This window comes from Hemicordylus capensis, chromosome 8 (assembly GCF_027244095.1).
Source record: "Hemicordylus capensis ecotype Gifberg chromosome 8, rHemCap1.1.pri, whole genome shotgun sequence".
NCBI lineage: Eukaryota > Metazoa > Chordata > Lepidosauria > Squamata > Cordylidae > Hemicordylus > Hemicordylus capensis.
In genome coordinates, this window is record NC_069664.1 from 14,893,142 (window position 1) to 14,912,965 (window position 19,824).

The 19,824-nt window shown below is 47.1% G+C and overlaps 1 protein-coding gene across 2 annotated transcripts in view; it reads right to left on the reverse strand.

Annotated features, from left to right (window-relative positions):
- Window positions 1-527: 527 nt before the first annotated feature.
- The window catches only part of ERLIN2 (ER lipid raft associated 2), a 35,163-nt gene continuing 15,866 nt past the window's right edge, over window positions 528-19,824 (reverse strand). For both annotated transcript variants that reach the window (XM_053269618.1, XM_053269619.1), the window contains exons 6-12: window positions 18,833-18,958; window positions 16,746-16,819; window positions 14,303-14,361; window positions 10,353-10,444; window positions 9,461-9,550; window positions 6,020-6,099; window positions 528-5,153 (exon numbers count right to left, since the gene is read on the reverse strand). In XM_053269618.1, the coding sequence (XP_053125593.1) occupies window positions 4,965-5,153; window positions 6,020-6,099; window positions 9,461-9,550; window positions 10,353-10,444; window positions 14,303-14,361; window positions 16,746-16,819; window positions 18,833-18,958 (710 nt within the window). In that variant the 3' untranslated portion in view covers window positions 528-4,964. The remainder of the gene's footprint in view (window positions 5,154-6,019; window positions 6,100-9,460; window positions 9,551-10,352; window positions 10,445-14,302; window positions 14,362-16,745; window positions 16,820-18,832; window positions 18,959-19,824) is intronic.

A 19,824-nucleotide genomic window follows, 5' to 3' on the forward strand; every position in this document is an offset into this window, starting at 1 on the left:
TTTCTAATATAGAAAAGGGGCTTCCCTGTCTCCTTGGCTTTACCTCTGCAACTGTGTGAAACAAGTATGGACTAGTCACTAGAAACTTTTTTAAGCATTGAAAGTAGAGATTTCTGGAGATCTGCATGTTCCCTTCAATTCCATATTCTGCTCCCCCATGGAATCATACCTGTTTATACCATGTCCCATGAAAGAAACACTTGCCTTTTAGAACCAGCTGACAAGACCCTCTGGTTTACATCACTGCCAAAGTAGGAATCGGGCAAGGTGGAGTCCGGTTGCATCTCTCACATACCCAGCTCAGCAAAACTGGCTTAGGACTGGATTGAAGCCACAAGTCAACTGCTTTGCCCTGTGCTTAGTTGTGCATCAAGTTACAGGTTTTGTATCCTCACATATGTAGCTCTCTTACTTGGTCCCCCTCTTTCCTTCCTTATCCAGATTCTATCACTTCCGTAAAGTGTCTTCTGTGCCTCTGAAAAAGGCCTAACAGAAGGGTTGCTTAACCATTAATGTTAGTATTAATCTTGAAAGTGAAGAACATTTTATTCAGTCATTATAATAAATATTGAAAACGTACAGGCTGGTTTAATCAGATAACACAATTTCTAATTTAAAAAAAAATCAAAGAGATAAGAAGAAATACAGCAGCAGATTTGCATGGTAGTTGCCCGGACAGTGTGACATCCTCCTGTTCCCCCTCATTAAGGACATTGGTTGTAAGCACTCAAATCCTCTTTGCAAAACTCTTGCACACATGAGAAGCAGAACGAAGTTATTAAGTGGTCAAAGGAACTGAATGGAAATATAAAAAGGAAAGAGGAAGAAAATTGCTCATAGGCTAACAGTGGGTGTCTGGGAGAGAAAGACTCCACTTTTAAGAAAGCAGTGATCAGACAAAAAACAAATTCTAGCTAAATGTGCATTTCTAGTACCTAAGAGGCTCGACAGAATCTACATCTTAAAATTGTCCCCACCCCCCTTCACATTAATATTTGCAGCTTCTCACTGAATAGTGGTAGTTTTCATTTAATGAACTTCTCTATTTAAAAAACCCAAAGATCTGTTTATTCTAAGCAACCTTTTTACATTAGAGTCATATAATATACTTTGGCTTTGCTGGAATTTGAATTTTTGCTTGTTAAAAAAGCTTTGAGTACAAAAATACACATTAGAATCTTAGTTACCAACTTTTATCAGGAGCAAAAACAAAACAAAAAAATGTGGTCGCCTCCACAAGTCTCCCAGTTTAAAAATGTTTTTCTCCTCAGTTTTTTTTTACATTCTTGCACATGCATAATCTTATTTGCAAAGAATAGTTTATGAAAGCCAAGAAAAAAATGCTTTGCTTTCTATTGCAGTCTTGGACATAACACACAGACAGTAGGAATCCAACTGCAGAGAAAGATCAAAAAGTAAAGACATGTCAAAGAAGTACAGATCAGTTTTAGGTGCCTAGCTTAGGGGTGGCCAACCTGAGGCTCTCAGCTGTTGGTACTACAAAACCCATCATTTCCTGCCACAATAAACTACCTGGGGTGATGTAGGGAGAGAAGAGAAGGAGGGGAGAGAGGAAAAGCAAATCATACAAATCCAGACTTTCTGAACATTTCCCCATTCCCTCTAATTCGGGGGTTCTGAAACTTGGGTCCCAAGAGGTTGTTAGACTACAACTCCTATCATCCCCAGTCACAACAGCAGTTGGTCATTGTGGCTGGGCATGATGGGAGCTGTAGTCCAATCACATCTGGAACCCAAGTTTTTCAGAATCCCTACTCTAATACATTCAGCATAGACATGGACTTTTGCCCATCTAAGCCTCACATTTCAAGATATAGATGATTACAGGTACATTTTCAGAACCATATTTATGCCCATAGGGTTGTTTTTCTCATTAAGAAAACGTAGGGCACTAGGTGAGCACCAACTACATACAAGAAGGAAAATCCGCCTCAAAGCACAGAAAAAGGGCCAGATCTTCCCATGGTATTTGCAGCATCCATATAGTCATAAAAAGGCACAGTTCCCTCTTGGGTTACCCCACAAATATATATAGTGCACCCACTTATTTCACAAGGTGTGAAGTGGCCCTCAAGACCCATTAGAAAAGGGGCCACTGGACGTGCCAACTTCCATTGAAAGCCTAAGGGATCAGGAAAAAGCTCAAGACTCCAGTCCTCAAATCACTTACGTTGCCTGTAATTTCAGGGATTGCAATGGCATTCCTTGGGAGCAAGTAGTGTAAGCTCAAAATGATGCTGTGTGAAACATTCAATGGAATCAGTGTTCCCTCTAACAGGGATTCCCAGCTGTTGTAGACTACAACTCCCAGAATACCCAGCTGCAATGGCTTTTGCTTGGAGATTCTAGGAGTTGTCGTCCACATCCGGGAATCCCGGTTAGAGGGAACACTGAATGGAATGTCGTAATATGCCAACCCCAAGGGACCAGTCCATCGCCTGCTGTGTTGTGTGCAAACTCAGTTCAGTGTGAATGGCACAGGGCAATTGTGGCCTAGTTCAGACAGATTCTAAACCTGTCTCTGAGCAGTGCCACTGCGGACTGTATCAGGGGCACTCATGGGACGGACTTTTCCTCCATAGAAAACAATCTAGAACAGTATAGAAATGGTTACCAGTTTTTGCCTAGCCTTTTCCTGGACTCGCTAGGATTCGCTAGCTTGTCTTACAAATGCCACTGGTCAGTGCTAGTTTGGAATCAACTTTTTCAGTACATGTCAGTCAGCTGAAGGCAAAAAACACTCACTGCAAGAATGAAGGTTTTGGTGACTCAAGTGGCCAACTTGACTCTCCAGCTGCTGCTGAACAATAAATTGTGGCTGGTGACGATGGAGGTTCTGGTCCAGCCACAGCTGAAGAGCCGCAGGTCAGCCACCCTGCTTTAGGATGTATCAAGGCAATGTAAGAAGGCTTTCAGAGCTTCAGCCACTCTTGCCCCAAATATACCTGCGTGCAAGTGCTTTGAGGACTGGAATGAAGAGCCACAAGAACGATGCCCTTAGTGCAATCTTTGGAAGAGCTCTATTGCTAGCCATCAATGGGCCCACAGCAGAACCCAAACGTAAGAGTGAACTGTTTTCTAACCTCTTTAAAGCTCTGCGTACTCCAGAGTAAGGGGTTTGAAGTTTGCAACCGGACCACCAGTGGAATCTGAGAAAAGACCTGCTGCTGCTGGACTGACTTGGAAACAACTCTGTAGTTTCATTTTGCTTACAAGTTCTTGCTTGGATCTTGACACCCACCTGTGCGTATTCAGAACCATTTGTGTCCTGCAAGCATCGCTCATGGGATCGCTTCACAAAGCCATCCCACAAGAGCTAAATATTTCAGCAGAACTGGCTCAAAGGAAGACTGCCCACCATTGGCATCTTTGTTACAAGCAGGAGTGTAGGAGCGATGATCCGGATTTCCAATGAAACCTTCCTCACTGTGAGATCCGGATTAGTGTACTTCCACTCCGGCAAGGCAGAGGGAACAGAAAATCTGGATGCTGTTTTCAGTCTAGAACTTGCCTGCAAAATGTCTGACCTACCAAGAAACACACGATGCCTCTATAAACCTTCAGTTTTTGCTTGGGTCTGCAACAAATGGAAAAGAAGGAGAGAGAGAAAAGGGGCGATTGTCCAGCATCTGGCAAGTCACGTACATGACTGTTAGTCTGCACTCAGCTTGGTGGATCAAAAGTAGTGCAGGCCCCATCTAGAGAGAAATCTGTAACCCAGAATCAACTTGTGCCTCCAATTATGCATAAAGCATGATGGGCCATATAAGGGATGAGTGCTCACAAGGGATCAGTGCTCTGGAGCAGAAGAAATATCCCTTGGGGAGGTAACAGTCTCTTTCCCTGGGACGGCTGTACTGGGACACACTGTAACAGTGGAGGGTAAAATGTGCGCCTCAGATGGCTTTAGTCTTATAATCGTCCTCATCACCTGCATAGGGAGGAAGGGCTTCAGGTCTTAGGAAGCCCACAGAGAACTGCCCCAAGAGTCCCATGAAGTCTATGGGCACAAAGGTAACCCGAAGGCAAAGCAATGGGGCTTTCTGTAGTCCCTGGGCAGCTCCCCAAATATGCCAGGCTGACACTGGTTCTGGATGCAAGAGAGGAAGGGGGAAGCAGAGAGGCAGCCCGTGGATTTGGGGGTTCAGATGGATGCATCCCGAAATAAGCACCATTTGGACGCGTCTTCAGTGTGTTGATATTTAATGTTCTGAATCACCATGCCAGGTCTGGAATTTGTAGTGTTTCTCTGGTCTTCCAAAAAAAATCAAAATCAAAAATCAAAACATAGCACCTTTAACTGGGGGCGGGTGTCAACAGATATGCTACAGGTGGGATCCAACTGCTGGACAGCATGCACAGGGATCCATGTAATTCAGGAACAGCACATGGAGATTCTCTGGCTATTGTGCTTATGATCCAACATGGGCTGTGTCAAGCACTCTAGTTTAAGAATGGGAGGAGAGCAAGAGAGATGCCGTGTTCCAGTTCCTGAATCTGCTGGATAACACGCTGATTACCCACCGGCTGGACTGTACCTGAAGCATATGCACAACTGCAGGAGGATACTACAGTTTCTAGCCAGAGAAGGCTTCTCCTGCTCCAGTTGCTACAAAACTCCAATGAAACGGAACATGCTTGTTTGACTGATTGAAGGGGCTGCAGAGTCCAATCAGAGGAACGTGCTGTTGCCTGCTCAATCTGTGTGAGGACAAACAATGGTGAATCCGACAGCCGGGAAATAAGTCGTCAGAGAGCTCCAGGGAAACTGAACTCCTGTGTTTCCAGCCTGCCTCTGTAGCAGAAAGAGGGCTGCCTAGCTGTTCTCTGGCATCCCAGAAGAGAGAGAAAGAGAAAGAGATTGAGAGAGAAATCACACCAAGGAGAGTGGCTAGGCGTCCGTTTCGTCAGTGGCCGAGGTGCTCTTTTGGCTGCCCTCAGATTCACAAATTCTCCCCTGCTCCTAGCCAGTTTTCATCTCTCAGCTCCTCGGCCAGTCCCTCGGAAGACTTGGTGGGAGTCCCAGCATGGTCCATAAACATGTTGGGAATATCCTTGCCAAAGTAGATTTTGCTGTTGGAGGCGATCGCCTTGTATTTCATCAGCTGCAAGTACTCCGGAGTCAGTTTTAGCTGTAGCAAGAGAAAATACATCAGAAGACCATCGTTAGGAGATACTTACTGGAAAATGAAACGTTGACACTTACCTGAAACGTCTTTCTCCTCAGCGATAGTGAGTAGATCCTAAGCTGGGTTGCTCCTCCCACCTGCTCCGAGACAGGGCCAATCAGAAGAAGGCTTGCCGTGGCCATGTGGGAGGGGCCACCCCCTTGGCCTCCAGCTTAGAGCCCTTGGAAAATTACTCCGGTGCCAAGTAATAAATTGAATCCATGGATAATTGAACATTAGGGCTATGGGAATCGGGGGTTAGGTTCCCACAATGCCCCAAATCACCAGCAAATCATTCCAGTCGCCCCCCAAACCAGTAAATGGGTCAAATCAAGTGACTGACCATGCTCCAGAGAAACCCACAAGTGAAAACAGTGCCAAAAATCAGTTGGAAAGCACCCCACTCCCATTTCTTAAAGTAAACGAGCCATAAAATGGCTCCTGAACTCAAACGGTGGCCGGAAATGACCTCTGGGGTCATTTCCGGCCACCCCGACCCATGGATACTCAGGTTTAACTCCCAACCCATTTATACTGAGATTGGGTGTCCATTACCCGAATGTGGGTAAGTAAAGCAGCAGGTGCTAGACCCGCAATTAATGAGCTTCTCTGGAATCTGTTTTGGATGGAGAACATTCAAGCATGTGAGCTATTGCCTGAACTATGAAGCAGGACAGCCCGGACGCAGGCTTACTCCCTCAGTGAGAACTACTACATTCAAGACACCAATATTTGCAACAGGGACCCTTTCGCCTTTGCATCGGCAGGATATGCACCGTGCGGGTCTTTGAAGCTCCCAAGTGAGAACAACAATCCAGCTGGATCCCTACCTTGTTGGCCTCTGCTGCCTTCAAGGCAGTGTAACATTCAGCATCTGCCTTTGCTTTCTCTCTGGCAAGGAAAGCAGCATCTGAGACAGGGAAGGGGAAAAGAAAAAGAAAAAAAGAAAGTGACTTCCACCAAGTGCAGAAAAGTTACAGGAATCCCTGGAAAATCACTTTCAGCAACCTGCATCTTCTCACACACATTTTCCCAATTGGCGAACTTTGTTGTAAACACTGCCTGGGGTTTCTCCCCCAACAGAATATTGCTATATTAGAGCAAAAAGGGAACCATGGGATAGCGATGGGCAAGAGAGCGGGGACAGCATGAAAAAGGAAGGAGGCAGGAATCTCTCTCAGCCCTCTCTTGGAGATGCTGCCAGGGAGGGAACTTGGAGCCTAGATGCTCTTCCCAGAGCAGCTCCATCCCCGGAGGGGAATCTCTTCCAGGGCTCACACTTCTAGTCTCCCTTTCATATGCAACTAGGGCAGACCCTGCTTGGCTAAGGGGACCAGTCATGCTGGCTACAAAACCAGCTCTCCTCTTCTTTCAAGCAGGACACAAAACATTGGGCTGAGATGTTTAGAAAGCCAGTTTACAAAGCAGCCCTTTATACGTTGCCTGGAAGCAAAACCAACCAACCCGGCGGGATTCCCACCCCCCTGTAGTCGATGCTTGTGTTATTTCGAAACATATGCATCCATTTGCTGGTCATTTCTGCTCGCATACCTGGAGGACAGCTGCCAGCAAAGCCCAACAGCTGAGAGAGTGTGTGATATTCACGGAGTGAGTCACAATCGGCTTGTCAAGAGCGAGGGGAAGGGTTCTGGGACCCAGCCAACATTCCCTGCTTAGGGTACAGCTGGGCCTCGGGCGCCTACAGGGCCGAGTCGAGGGCCTGGCAACTGGCAGCATGCCTTGATGAGAAAGAAAACCACCCGAGCTCTGCTGGGGACTGCATAATGAGAGGCTGCTGATCTGTAAACCGCTAATTGGCTCCACAGTGAGCTGCTGAAGAATCTGACAAGGCCCTTAATGAATCTAATGGGATCGAGGGCTAGGCTGCTCAGAGGCAGCCTGGCAGGGTCTTTCCAGTGTCCAAGGATCTGCCTGACTATGACGGGTGGGTGGGTGGGGGGCAGCAGGGCAACACCACATGTTCATAGAAGGCTCGGGCAGGAAGCACACCGATTTTATAGGAACAGAGGAAGCTGCCTCATACTGAACCAGACAACCAGCCCATTATTGTGCAGTCTCGTCATCACTGACTGGCAGCAGCTGCCCCAAGATTTCAGGCAGGAGTCCTACCTGGGGTCCAGCCCTACCTGGAGATGGATTGAACCTGGGACCTTCTACATGCAAAGCAGACACTTTCCCCACTGAGCAGATTCTTTCCCACTGTCCCCTAAGGGGGATATCTTGGAGTGGGGTTCCCAGGCATTTTTAAGCAGTGTACCCCTTTGTCACAAACATTTAGTTCAGGTACCCCACAGTGATGTTGGGGGGGGGAGGGTGTGTGTGTGTGTGTGTGTGTGTGTACGTACACGTATGTACACTAATACTACAAATGTATACAGGCACTCTCCAACTTACAAATACCCAACTTACAACAACAAATAGTTATATACTGCTTTCCAACAAAAGTTTCCAAAGCAGTTTACACAGAGAAACAAGAAAACAATATAAATAAGATGGATCCCTGTCCCCAAAGCACTCACAATCTAAAAAGAAACACAAGAAAGATACCAGCAACAGTCACTAGAGGCACTGTGCTGGGGGTGGATAGGGCCAGTTCCTCTCCTGCCACTAGAGTTTGAGTGTGTGTACACTACAACAACAACAAATATACAGGCACTCCCCGACTTACAAACAAAGCTCGATAGCATATCAGATTAATGAAGACCCCAATTTACAAATGCCAACCCACTCATTCAAACAAGTCATTCCTCTTGGGAACTAGAGGCATTCCGAGTTATGAGCATCCAACTTACAAATGAACTTTTGGAACATAACCTGTTTGTAAGTTGGGGACTTACAGCACACAAATTTAAGTGTTACAGTTATGAGACAGGCTACTCTACTACAGTTTAAATCCAGATGAAGTTATTTATGAGTACTCCCACCGAAAGTAAATTTGTCCCATTAATTTCAATAAGACTGCTTCAAGCCGGTGATCCTCAAATGGGGAACAGATAGTGCGGCTGCAGTGGGCCCCGAGGACCCCCAGAAGCCCTCTAAGTACAGTCATTGCTCGCCAACCGCAGGTTTGAGTATCCGGCTGGGAAATTGTGCCTGGTCTCGCCAACTGCAACCCAGGTATCCACAGTTTGGCGAGATTTTTTAGGGATTTGGGGTCCCCACCCTGCAATTTGGGGGGTTCAGAGGTTCAATCTGCTGATCTCCTTCCTCTTGCTGACCCTGCCAACTCCTTGTGCTTTCAAGCAATTTGGGGGGCGGTTTCAAAGTTTTCCAGAGGTTCAATCTGCTCACCCCTCTTGCTTATTCTTGGTGATTTTAAGGGATTCCGGGTGATTCTTGGCATTTTATTTGAATTTTCTCTTTGATTTTTCAGTCTTTTCGCAACCGCAGTTCCTCTAACCTGTTTCCCATTTATTTCAATTGCTTGCCAACTGCGAATTTGCCAAGGGCGAGATTTTGCTGCTTGGTGAGGAGTGACTGTACCCCTTGGGGTACCAATACCCCCCTGTTGGGAACCTCTGTCTTAAAGATGTAAATTTCCCATCCAAACACAAACCAAGGCAGACCCTGCTTAGCAAAAGGAACAAGTCATGCTCACTACCACAAGACCAGCTCTTCCTATTCTTGGGCTGCCCTAGATGCTTTCAACTGCTAACAAAAGCAGGGCTTCCAACAGGTGGAGGATCTCTCCAAGAATATGAGTATGCCGGAAACCTTGTGCAGCAAGCTGTCAGGTGTAGCTAGAATGCCAAGAGGGAAAGAGGGCCAAGAAAGGCTAATACGGCAGAACCAGCCGTTCATGACAGCCACTTATCAAGTGATGGACATACATGGCTGTCTTACACTTCACCAGATCGTGGCCCAGTACTGCTTGCTCTAGGGGTTCTCCAACTTGGTTCCTCCCCAGATGTTGTTGCCCTAAAACTCCCATCATCCCCTGCAACAATGGCCTTTGGGATGATCGGAGATGTAGGCTAACAACATCTGGGGAGGAACCAAGTTGGAGAAACCCTGGCCTGCTCTGGATGTCAGCAGCGCCTCTGGGTCTCAGGCAGGCTTTCTCCAGTTCTGCTCTCCAAGATCTTTTTAAACAGGGCGTGTCAGGGATAGAAGCTGGGACCTTCTGCGCACAGAACAGCAGAGGAACGAGATGGCTCTGATCAGCAGGTACTTTGGAATGGTGGCCGCAGAACTCTTGATTTTGCATCAGAGATGAAAACAAACAAACCCTTTGATGGATAACTGCTCACCTTCAATCTCAGATATTCTCTTCTCGGTCTCTTTTTCCATCACTTTCTGCCCATATGTTATCTCAGCCACCTGAGCTATTTTCTCTGCCTCTGCATTGGGGAAAAAACAAACAAACAACCCACAGCTCAGTGATCACATTTTAGGCATCAGCTCATGTTCTTATGTCTGGTGTCTATGGGCCACCTCCAGCCTCAGAGACAAGATGCCTCTCAATGCCAGGTGCAGGGGATCAAGAGCAGGAGAGGGGGCATGCCTCTCCCTGAGATTATTCTTCAGAGAGGAGAGCTGGTCTACTTTAGAAAGGTGCCTTTTTGCTCAATTGGCGGGTTACAGATGGTGCAGGCCTAGTCTATGGGGAAGGGCTGAAATCCAGAACCGTCTTGTGCTCGCCAGCCCCTGCTTCTAGTTCTGCGCAATGCACAGAAAAGCCAGCAAAACCTATGTCAGCAAAGTCTTTCCTGGCTTAGCCTACCTTCACATCACCTGCCAAACATGGACTTCTGCCCTACATTTAATTTAATTTAAATTTATTTATATTCCGCTCTTCCACCAAGGAGCCCAGAGCGGTGAACTACATACTTCAGTTTCTCCTCACAACAACCCCGTGAAGTAGGTTAGGCTGAGAGAGAAGTGACTGGCCCAGAGTCACCCAGCAAGTCTCATGGCTGAATGGGGATTTGAACTCGGGTCTACACCACGCTGGCTCCTTACACACACTGGCTACACCATCCCCAGCTCATCTCATAGACTGCAATCTCTCTCCAGGCAGGGATGCCTACACTTCTTCAGTTTGACACACACACACACACCCGCCCCCACCAACACACACACTGCTGGCTCTAAAGAGAGGCTCCACTGCAGGAGCAAGGGGAGGAAGCAGGCCATACAGACCGATGAGTGCCTTCTTGCGCTCCGTCTCAGCCTCCTTCTCCACCACTTTCTGCTTCTGAGCTGCAATCAACAGCTTCGTCTTCTCGCTCTCCCTGGAAGGGCCAGAAGAGATCTATAGGTAAAGTGCCGACACAGAACTCAATGTGCTCTTAGATTATTCTTCAGAGAGGAGAACTGGTCTTGTGGTAGCAAGCGCGACTTGTCCCCTTAGCGAAGCAGGGTCTGCCTTGGTTGCATATTAAAGGGAGACTTGATGTGTGAGCACTATAAAGTATTCTCCTTAGGGGATGGGGCCACTGCTCTGGGAAGAGCAGAAGGCTATAAGTTCCCTCCCTGGCAGCATCTCCAAGACAGGGCTGAGAGGGATTCTTGCCTGCAACCTTGGAGAAGCTGCTGCCAGTCTCTGTAGACAATAATGAGCTAGATAGACCAATGGTCTGACTCGGTATACAACAGCTTCCTATATTCCTATGAAGCAGAACCTCAGAGACTGTTTAGAGCTTACTGCCTGCCCATAGTCCTAAAAACCTGAGCAGTTCACCCCTTGCCTCAGAAGATTCCTTAACCATTTGACATCACATTGAGAGGAAGAGGTAGACAGACAGAAAGGCAGCTGTGACTACAACAGAATTCAATGATAAACACAGCTAGGGACCCTCTGAAGTTTCAGGGGCCCATTATAATGACATATGCAGAGGGAGAGTGCCGGCAAAGTTCCTTTTACTCCAGGTAAGTGAGCTTGAGTTAATAACAGCCTTTGTCAATCAGAGAAAGGGCACACTTAAGTCCAATTCAGACACTGTGCTTGTAAAGATGTCTGTACACTTGTACACGTGTTTGTGTGGTTGACTGTACCTGTGTACATTTTAAAAGTGAAAGTGAATACAGACCCTTCAAATGCATGGTACAGATAGGAAGTGTAGTTCTGTACCTGCGTTCGACGTAATATGTGAATGACTGTCTATTATAATGCCCTTATATAAAACTATGGTGCGGCCACACCTGGAGTACTGCATACAATTCTGGTCACCACATCTAAAAAAGGACATTGTAGAACTGGAAAAAGGTGCAGAAGAGGGCAACCAAGATGATTGGGGCCTAGAGCACCTTTCTTACGAGGCAAGGCTACAACACCTGGGGATTTTTAGTTTAGAAAAAAAGATGACTGCGGGGAGACATGATAGAGGTCTATAAAATCATGCATGGTGTGGAGAAAGTGGGTAGAGAGAAATTCTTCTCCCTCTCACATAACACTAGAACCAGGGGTCATCCCATGAAATTGATTGCCAGGAAATCTAGGACCAACAAACGGAAGTACTTGCCCACACAAACGCATAATCCACTTGTGGAATTCTCTGCCACAAAATGTGGTGACAGCCAACAACCTGGATGGCTTGAAGAGGGGTTTGGATAACTTCATGGAGGAGAGGTCTATCAACGGCTACTAGTCGGAGGGCTATAGGCCACCTCCAGCCTCAAAGGCAGGATGCCTCTGAGTACCAGTTGCAGGGGAGTAACAGCAGGAGAGAGGGCATGCCTTCAACTCCTGCCTGTGGCTTCCAGCGGCATCTGGTGGGCCACTGTGCAAAACAGGATGCTGGACTAGATGGGCCTTGGGCCTGATCCAGCAGGGCTGTTCTTATGAATGTGTTTTATTTTAAGTAAATCACTCCCAGCTTAAGGATTCCCAGGCAAGTGTGTAGTCTGTTTTGGATGAGAAAGACCAATATTGCCCTATTCTTAATTAAAGTAAAGGTAAAATGTGCCGTCAAGTCGATTTCTACTCCTGGCGCCCATAGAGCCCTGTGGCTGTCTTTGGTAGAATACAGGAGGAGTCTACCATTGCCTCCTCTCCTTTCAGCATCTTCCTATATAGCTTCCTATATCTTCCTATATAGCTGCTGCCTGATAGAGTACCAGTGGGGATTCGAAACAGCAACCTTCTGCTTGTTAGTCAAGCATTTCCCCGCTGCGCCACTTAAGGTTGCTATTCCAAATATTGCACTCAAATTACACAAATATGAAGCTGCCTTTGTTTAAGCCCCTTTTCAAGCCATCCAAGCTGGCGATCATCACCACATTCTGTGGCAGAGAATTCCATAGATTAATTATTCATTGTGTGGGGAAAGTGTTTCCTTTCGTCAGTCCTACATTTTCTGTAATCAGTTTCACAGAATGAGTGCTGTGAGAGGGAGAAGATTGCATCCCCATCCATTCTCTCCACACTATGCATAATATTATAACCTCCATCATGTTTCCCCTTACTCACCTTTTTTCTAAATTAAAAAGCCTTAGATGATGTGAAAACAGTACAAGAAAATACAAGATGCGTTAGCTGAAAGGGATGAGGGAATTAATGGTGTCAATGGTGTCAACCTCAACAACTTAAGATATTTTGACGACAGTCATTTTGGCTACTTCCCCAGAAGACCTATAAAACCTAGTCACAGAAATAACAAGAAGTGAAGAAATGGGCCTTAAAATAAATGCAAAAAAGAAAAGACTAATACAATGTGCATAGGTAAAATGAGAATTTCCCTCAAAATACAATGCAATAACAAACATCTAGACCAAGTAGAAAATTACTGTTATCTGGGGGCAGGGGGGGCGGGACATGATAATGACCAAACAAAAATAAAAAATCCAAAGGGACAAGCAAGAACAAAATTTAATCAAATGAAGATCTTCCTCTGCAAGAGTAAACTAGATCTGCAACTAAGAATCAGAATGATGAAATACTACATCTGGTCTCTTCTGTATGGATGTGGAACTGGACCATCAAGAATGTACTTTGCCTGGAAACATATCGGCAGCCAGTGCAAATGGAGAGGAGAGCTGGTCTTATGGCAGCAAGCATGACTTGTCACCTTAGCTAAGCAAGGTCCACCCTGGTTGCATATGAATGGGAGACTAGAAGTGTGAGCACTGTAAGATATTCCCCTCAGGGGATGGAGCCGCTCTGGGAAGAGCATCAGAAGATTCCAAGTTCCCTCCCTGGCAGCATCTCCAAGACAGGGCTGAGAGAGATTCCTGCCTGCAATCTTTGAGAAGTCACTGCCAGTCTGGGTAGACAATACTGAGCGAGATGGACCTATGGTCTGACTCGGTATATGGCAGCTTCCTATGTTCCTAAGAAAGAAGCACAAACTGGAAGCCTTTGAGAATACTGAAGATTAAATGGACCCATAGAACAACAAATGAAGAAATACTTTGAAAAGCAAAAACACATAAACAAATAATACAATCCAGAGACTTTTAAACTGGTGTACTGTGGACATATCCTCAAGAGAAGTAAATTATCAAATACCACAACTAATGCTAGAAGGAAAGCTAGCAGGAAAAAGATCAAGAGGAAGGAGGAAGAAGGGATAGACAGACAGACAGCTTGAAAGAATAGCTAGAAATTGACACAGAAGATATCCACGATTCTAGGGACCGCAATTGAAGGCTTTTGCTGGCCGCCAACCCCCCAATGGGAGAAGGCACATGGAGAGAGAGTGTTGATGTAGCCTTGCCTCATAAGGAAGGTGCTCTAAACCTCTGATCATTACGGTTGCCCTTGCCTCATGCAAGACTGCAGGCACAGACTCCAAACAAATGCCGTTCTTTCTAAAGGTAAAGTGTGCCGTCAAGTCGATTTCGACTCCTGGTGCTGAGCCTTGTGGTTTTCTTTGGTAGAATACAGGAGGGGTTTACCATTGCCTCCTCCCGCACAATATGAGATGATGCCTTTCAGCATCTTTTTCCTATATCGCTGCTGCCCGATATAGGTGTTCCTCATAGCCTGGGAAACATACCAGTGGAGATTTGAACCGGCAACCTCTGGGTTGCTAGTCAAGTCATTCCCCCGCTGCGCCACTTAGGTAGCTCTTTCTACATCTGCTTAAAGTCTCTGCTCATCAACGGCCATCATTGTACTGGAAGCAAAGAAGAGGATTCCTAGTACTTACATGAGTTCGTAATTCCTCCGGATTGCTTCTGGGATGTTTGGCTTGGTGACTCGGACGGCCTGGAAGAAGAGAAAGCAAGCGTGATGAGGGCAGGCAGCTCTACTGAATGCCACATACTCAGTGCACTTGAAAGAGACAGTGGCCGGGTTCACAGATAATATGGAACTTGAGGCTCTCCCAGCCTGAGATATGGAGAGAACCTGCAGCAAACACATATCTTGATTTGTTGGAAGTAGCTGGGTTGAGCCAGAGGTGCACTTGGAGAGCTGGTCTTGTGGTAAAAGGTACTGTGTGCCATCAAGTCGATTTTGATTCCTGGCACCCACAGAGCCCTGTGGTTCTCTTTGGTAGAATACAGGAGGGGTTGACCAATGCCTCCTCCCTCACAGTATGAGATGATGATGCCTTTCAGCATCTTCCTATATCACCGCTGCCTGATATAGTACCAGCGGGGATTTGAACCAGCAACCTTCTGCTTGTGGGAGCATGCATGAATGGTCCCCTTTGCTAAGCAGGGTCTGCCCTGGTTTGCATTTGAAAGGGAGACTACACGTGTAAGCACTGTAAGGTATTCCCCTTAGGGGAAGGAGCTGCTTTGGGAAGAGCACCTGCATGCAGAAGGTTTCAAGTCCCCCCACCCCCTGACATCTCCCGGTAGGGATGAGGAAGAATCCTGCCTGCAACCTTGGAGAAGCCGCTGCCAGTCTGTGTAGACAATACTGAGCTAGATGGACCAAGGGTCTGACACAGTAGATGGCAGCTTCCTATATACCCTCCCTGGCCAGGCCTCCCAGCAAGGCCCTGGAGGCAATCCCAGCCTGCCTTCTGCCACTTCACTTGAAACGGACAACAGGTTTACACCTAACATGCAGCTCAGCGGGGGCAGCACTCAGCTGGCAAGTCACCTTCAAATCTTGGTGACACCTCTCGGTTTGAGACCCTGAACGGACCTCAGGCCACAGTCTTGGTGGCGGTTCAGACCATCACAGATAAGTCAATTACTGACTTTGCCAGTCAGTTCCGTGCGATGTGTGAACCCAGCCAGAGTGATTTGATATGCACATTAGTAGGTTTCACAAAAGAATTCCTATTTTCCCACATTTGGGTCTCAGGTGTCTGCAGTTCCACTTGACAGCGGCAAATGCCACTACACGGTGTAGTGGTTTGCAGGCTTCCCCAACCTGCGGGCCTCCAGATGTTGCTGAACTACAACTCCCAGCATACCCAGCCACAATAAATTGGGATGGTCTAGGGATGCTGGAAGTTGTAGTTCAGCAACATCTGGAGCCCCACAGGTTGGGGAAGCCTGGGAGGGTTGGGCTACTGTACTGACCCGAATTGAAGATGACTCTGAATTTAAGACGACCCCCTTAAAAAGTAAAGGAAAAGTTAAATACAGGTTATACTTGCATTCATTCTGGAGAGCTGGCCTTGAGGTAGCAATCATTAATTGACCCCTTTATTAAGCAGGGTCTACATTTCTACATTTTATATCCCGCTCTTCCTCCAAGGAGCCCAGAGCAATATACTACATACTTCAGTTTCTCTTTCACAACAACCCTGTGAAGTAGGTTAGGCTGAGAGAGAAGTGACTGGCCCAGAGTCACCCAGCAAGTATCATGGCTGAATGGGGATTTGAACTCGGGTCTCCCCGGTCCTAGTCCAGCACTCTAACCACTACACCACCCTGGTTTGCATTTGAATGGGAGACTACAAGGGAGCACTGGAAGGTATTCCCCGGGCCACTCAGGGAAGAGCACCTGCATGCTTGCATGCAGAAGGTTCCAAGTTCCCTCCCTGACATCTCCAGATAGGGCTGAGAGAGACTCCTGCCTGCAGCCTTGGAGGAGCTGCTGCCAGTCTGTGTAGACAATACTGAGCTAGATGGACCAATGGTCTGAATCAGTATAAGGCAGCACCCTATGTTCCTAACAGGAATCTGCATTTAAGACAATCTCCTGATCTCCAATATCAAAAAACCTGGAAAAAATTCGGGTAAATACAGTAAAACTGGGGAGATCCAAGTTCAAATCCTTGTTCAGCCATGAAAACCCTCTGGCAAGAACCCTACAACTCCTGACAGACATGCTTTGTGCTGCAGTTTGGAGAAAGCAAGGGGCCTCTCCTGCTGTTTCTTCAAATAGCTGCACAAGCGAGAGGAAACTCCCCCTCTTTACCAAGCTCTCAGAGAGTTTGAAAGAGAGTGGAGTCTTGCCCCACTTGTCCAGCGGTTAGGATGAGGCAAGAAACAGCAGGGAGATCCTGTACATTGAGAAAAGACTCTTCCGCAAGTCCTGTGATGAGGACAGAGGGCTGTGGAGAGAGGCCAGGATTTCTCTCTCACTTGCACAGAGGTTTGTGTAAGAAAGGGCTGCTCAACGAGTCATGCTGGCTACCACAAGCCCAACTCTCCTCTCCGAGGTAATGCAGGTACATTGGTTACCTGTATTATGAGTCCAGGGGCCATGGATGTCAGATCTTGCTGAAGAGCCAGCTTCAGGTTCTCGTCAATCTGATCTGGTAAGATAGGAAATTAAAAAGGCACACCATTTAGAAGTTGTACTTAGAGTGGAGTGAACTTGTTGCTTTGGCTCAGGTGCCAACACGGGACTTCCAGACACACATCCTGGGCAAAGGCCAAGAAACTATTACACGGTTCGAGTAGACTGGTGGACTACACATGGTGGATTGTGCCCTGACTTAAGGTGAGTTGTACCAGTGGTGCCACTACTATTTTAAGAAGAATTTGGTAAGAAAGAGAAAGAGAGAGAGAGAGAGAGAGAGAGAGAAGGTGACCACATACAAAAAAAGCTCCTTTACGCTTGACAGCTGTGAAATGGAGGGAAATTCAAAGCACAACTTCTTTGAAGCTGCCAAACAAGTTGCATCTGCAAAACAAAAACACTTTGCGTTTGTAGTACTTAAAAGTACTTCACATGCATTTCTTTTTGTTGTGATCCTCACAAGACCTATAAGGCAACCACTCCCAGAGGAGCAGCCGTGTTAGTCTGCAGCAGCAAAACACAACTAAGAGCCTTGTGGCACCTTAAAGGCAAAGAGTAAAGTGTGCTACTAACACATTTATGGTGGCATCAGATTCCATGGCCTACAGTCCACTTCATCGGATGTTTTTCCTGGAAGATGAATGAATATTAGCCCCATATTGCGGATGATGGGGGAAGGGAAGTGGGGGCTTCTCCAAGGCCATCTGGCAAATGAACACAGAGGTGAGATTCAAACAGGGGATTTATATGTTTGTAGATTAGTCTCTTAGCCAGTAGGCTACATGAGCAATTTCATCATGAGAACTTAAAAGTATCCTTGCTGCATCAGGCCCAAAGCCTAGCTAGTCCAGCATTCTGTTACCCACAGTAGCCCACCAGATGCATCTGGGAAGCCCACGAGCAGGAGATGAAGGCATGCCCCCTCTCCTGCTGTTGCTCCCCTGCAACTGGTATTTGGAGACATCCTGCCTCTGTGCCTGGAGGTAGTATAAATCTAGCAAGACTAGTAGCCATTGACAGACCTGTTCTCCTGACTGACAGATCTATCTATACCACCTGATCTCTTGGTCTCTCTCTCCTGGGACACTTCTCTATGTCCCAGTATTAAGGGTGATATAACCTTGTTGTCCTTTCCACCTGGTCAGTCTAGCTCCTTGAAACAAAGAAAAATACATATATATGCAAGAAAAAGCATTAAAAAAAAGGTGTCCCATGTTGTGGGTTGGGGTTAAGGGAGGTGTCAGAGAACTAAAGGCTACTTGCATACCATACTGGTTCTCCCTGAGCTCGATAAAAGAACAAAAGACACAAGATTCGACTGCGAAACTGGACTTTTCAAAAAGCCTTGAACATAGAGCTTTAAAGAATAATGTGGTGCTAAACGGTGACATATTGTTCTGCTAATTAGCAACCTAATAGCGCAGCGGGGAAATGACTTGACTAGCAAGCCAGAGGTTGCCGGTTCGAATCCCCCCCAGGTATGTTTCCCAGATTATGGGAAACACCTATATCGGGCAGCAGCGATATAGGAAGATGCTGAAAGGTATCATCTCATACTGCGTGGGAGGAGGCAATGGTAAACCCCTCCTGGATTCTGCCAAAGATAACCACAGGGCTCTGTGGGCGCCAGGAGTCGATAACGACTCAACGGCACACTTTATTTAGCAATGAGAATGATATAGGTAAGAGGAACATGGGAAGCTACCTTATACTGAGTGAGACTGCTGGTCAATCTATACCAGGGGTGGGCAAACGTGGCCCCTCCAGCTGTTGTTCGACAACAGCTGGAGGGCCACGTTTGCTCACCTGATTTACACTGACTGGCAGCAGCTCTCCAAGATTTCAGGCAGGAGTCTTCCCCAGCCCTACCTGGAGATGCTGCCAGGTATTGGACCTTCTGCATGCAAAGCAGATGCTCTGCCACCCAGCTACGGCCACATTCCCAGGTCAAGGGCCAAACTGGTATCTGGATCCACAGTGCCCTTCGGCATCACATCCGATGCAGAAAGCTAGCTTCGGCACTCACCGAACAATTCAATGTAGACCTCCTGGAGTGTGTGGACACTGCAGAACTGGTTGAGTTCATGGTGGATCTTGTTGAAGATGAGGGCCTTGTCATAGTCTGCAGTGAAGTTCTTCACTATATCATAGACTAGTGAGAAGAAGGACAGGAGTTGTTAGGAGGCTCATTTCACTCCTCACAGCCTGAGCAACGACTACTACTGGAGAGCCACCTGATCTCAAAATGGCAGCCAGAAATGACCTCCAAGGTCATTTCCGGCCGCCCCCAATCCGTGGATATGTAGATGTAACCCTCTTAAATCCTTCTCTCCCCTGTATATACCAAGGTTGGGTGCCTATTACCCAACCACAGATCCGCAAGTGCTGGATCCACGGATATCGAGGTTCTGCTGTAATACTACGCATATTTATATACTTAGGAGGCAGCTACTTATTCTCCATCACTGGCTAGGAGCAGGAACTGCAGGATGGGGGCGTAACTCAGGGGTAGGGCATCGGCCTTGCATGTAGACAGTCCCACCTTTGCTCCTTGGAAGCATCTCCAGGTAGGGCTGGGCAAGACGCCTGCCTGAAACCTTGGAGAGCCGTGGCCAGTCGGTGTAGTGACAATACTGAGCTAGATGGACCAATGACCTGACTCAGAACAAGGCAGTCCCCTGTGTTCCTTTCTGGCCAGGCCACTGAGACTGCGGGTTGGGGCTCTCCTGCGCATCAGGTGATCAAAGACAGCTAACGGGACTCCCTGTCTTTCTACAGGTCTACTGCACTCCTTCTCAAGTTGCTTGGGGTGCAAGAGCATCTGTCCAGTAAATGGAATGCCCGGAGCCCTGGGCCATCCAGACAGAGCCTCAAGCCGTGTTGCCTCTAACAGGGATTCCCAGCTGTTGTGGACTACAACTCCCAGAATCCCCGGCTACAGTGGCCTTTGCTTGGGGATTCTGGGAGTTGTAGGGAACAGTCACTTCAAGGGGGGTTCTTCTCATATAGCTGGGGGCC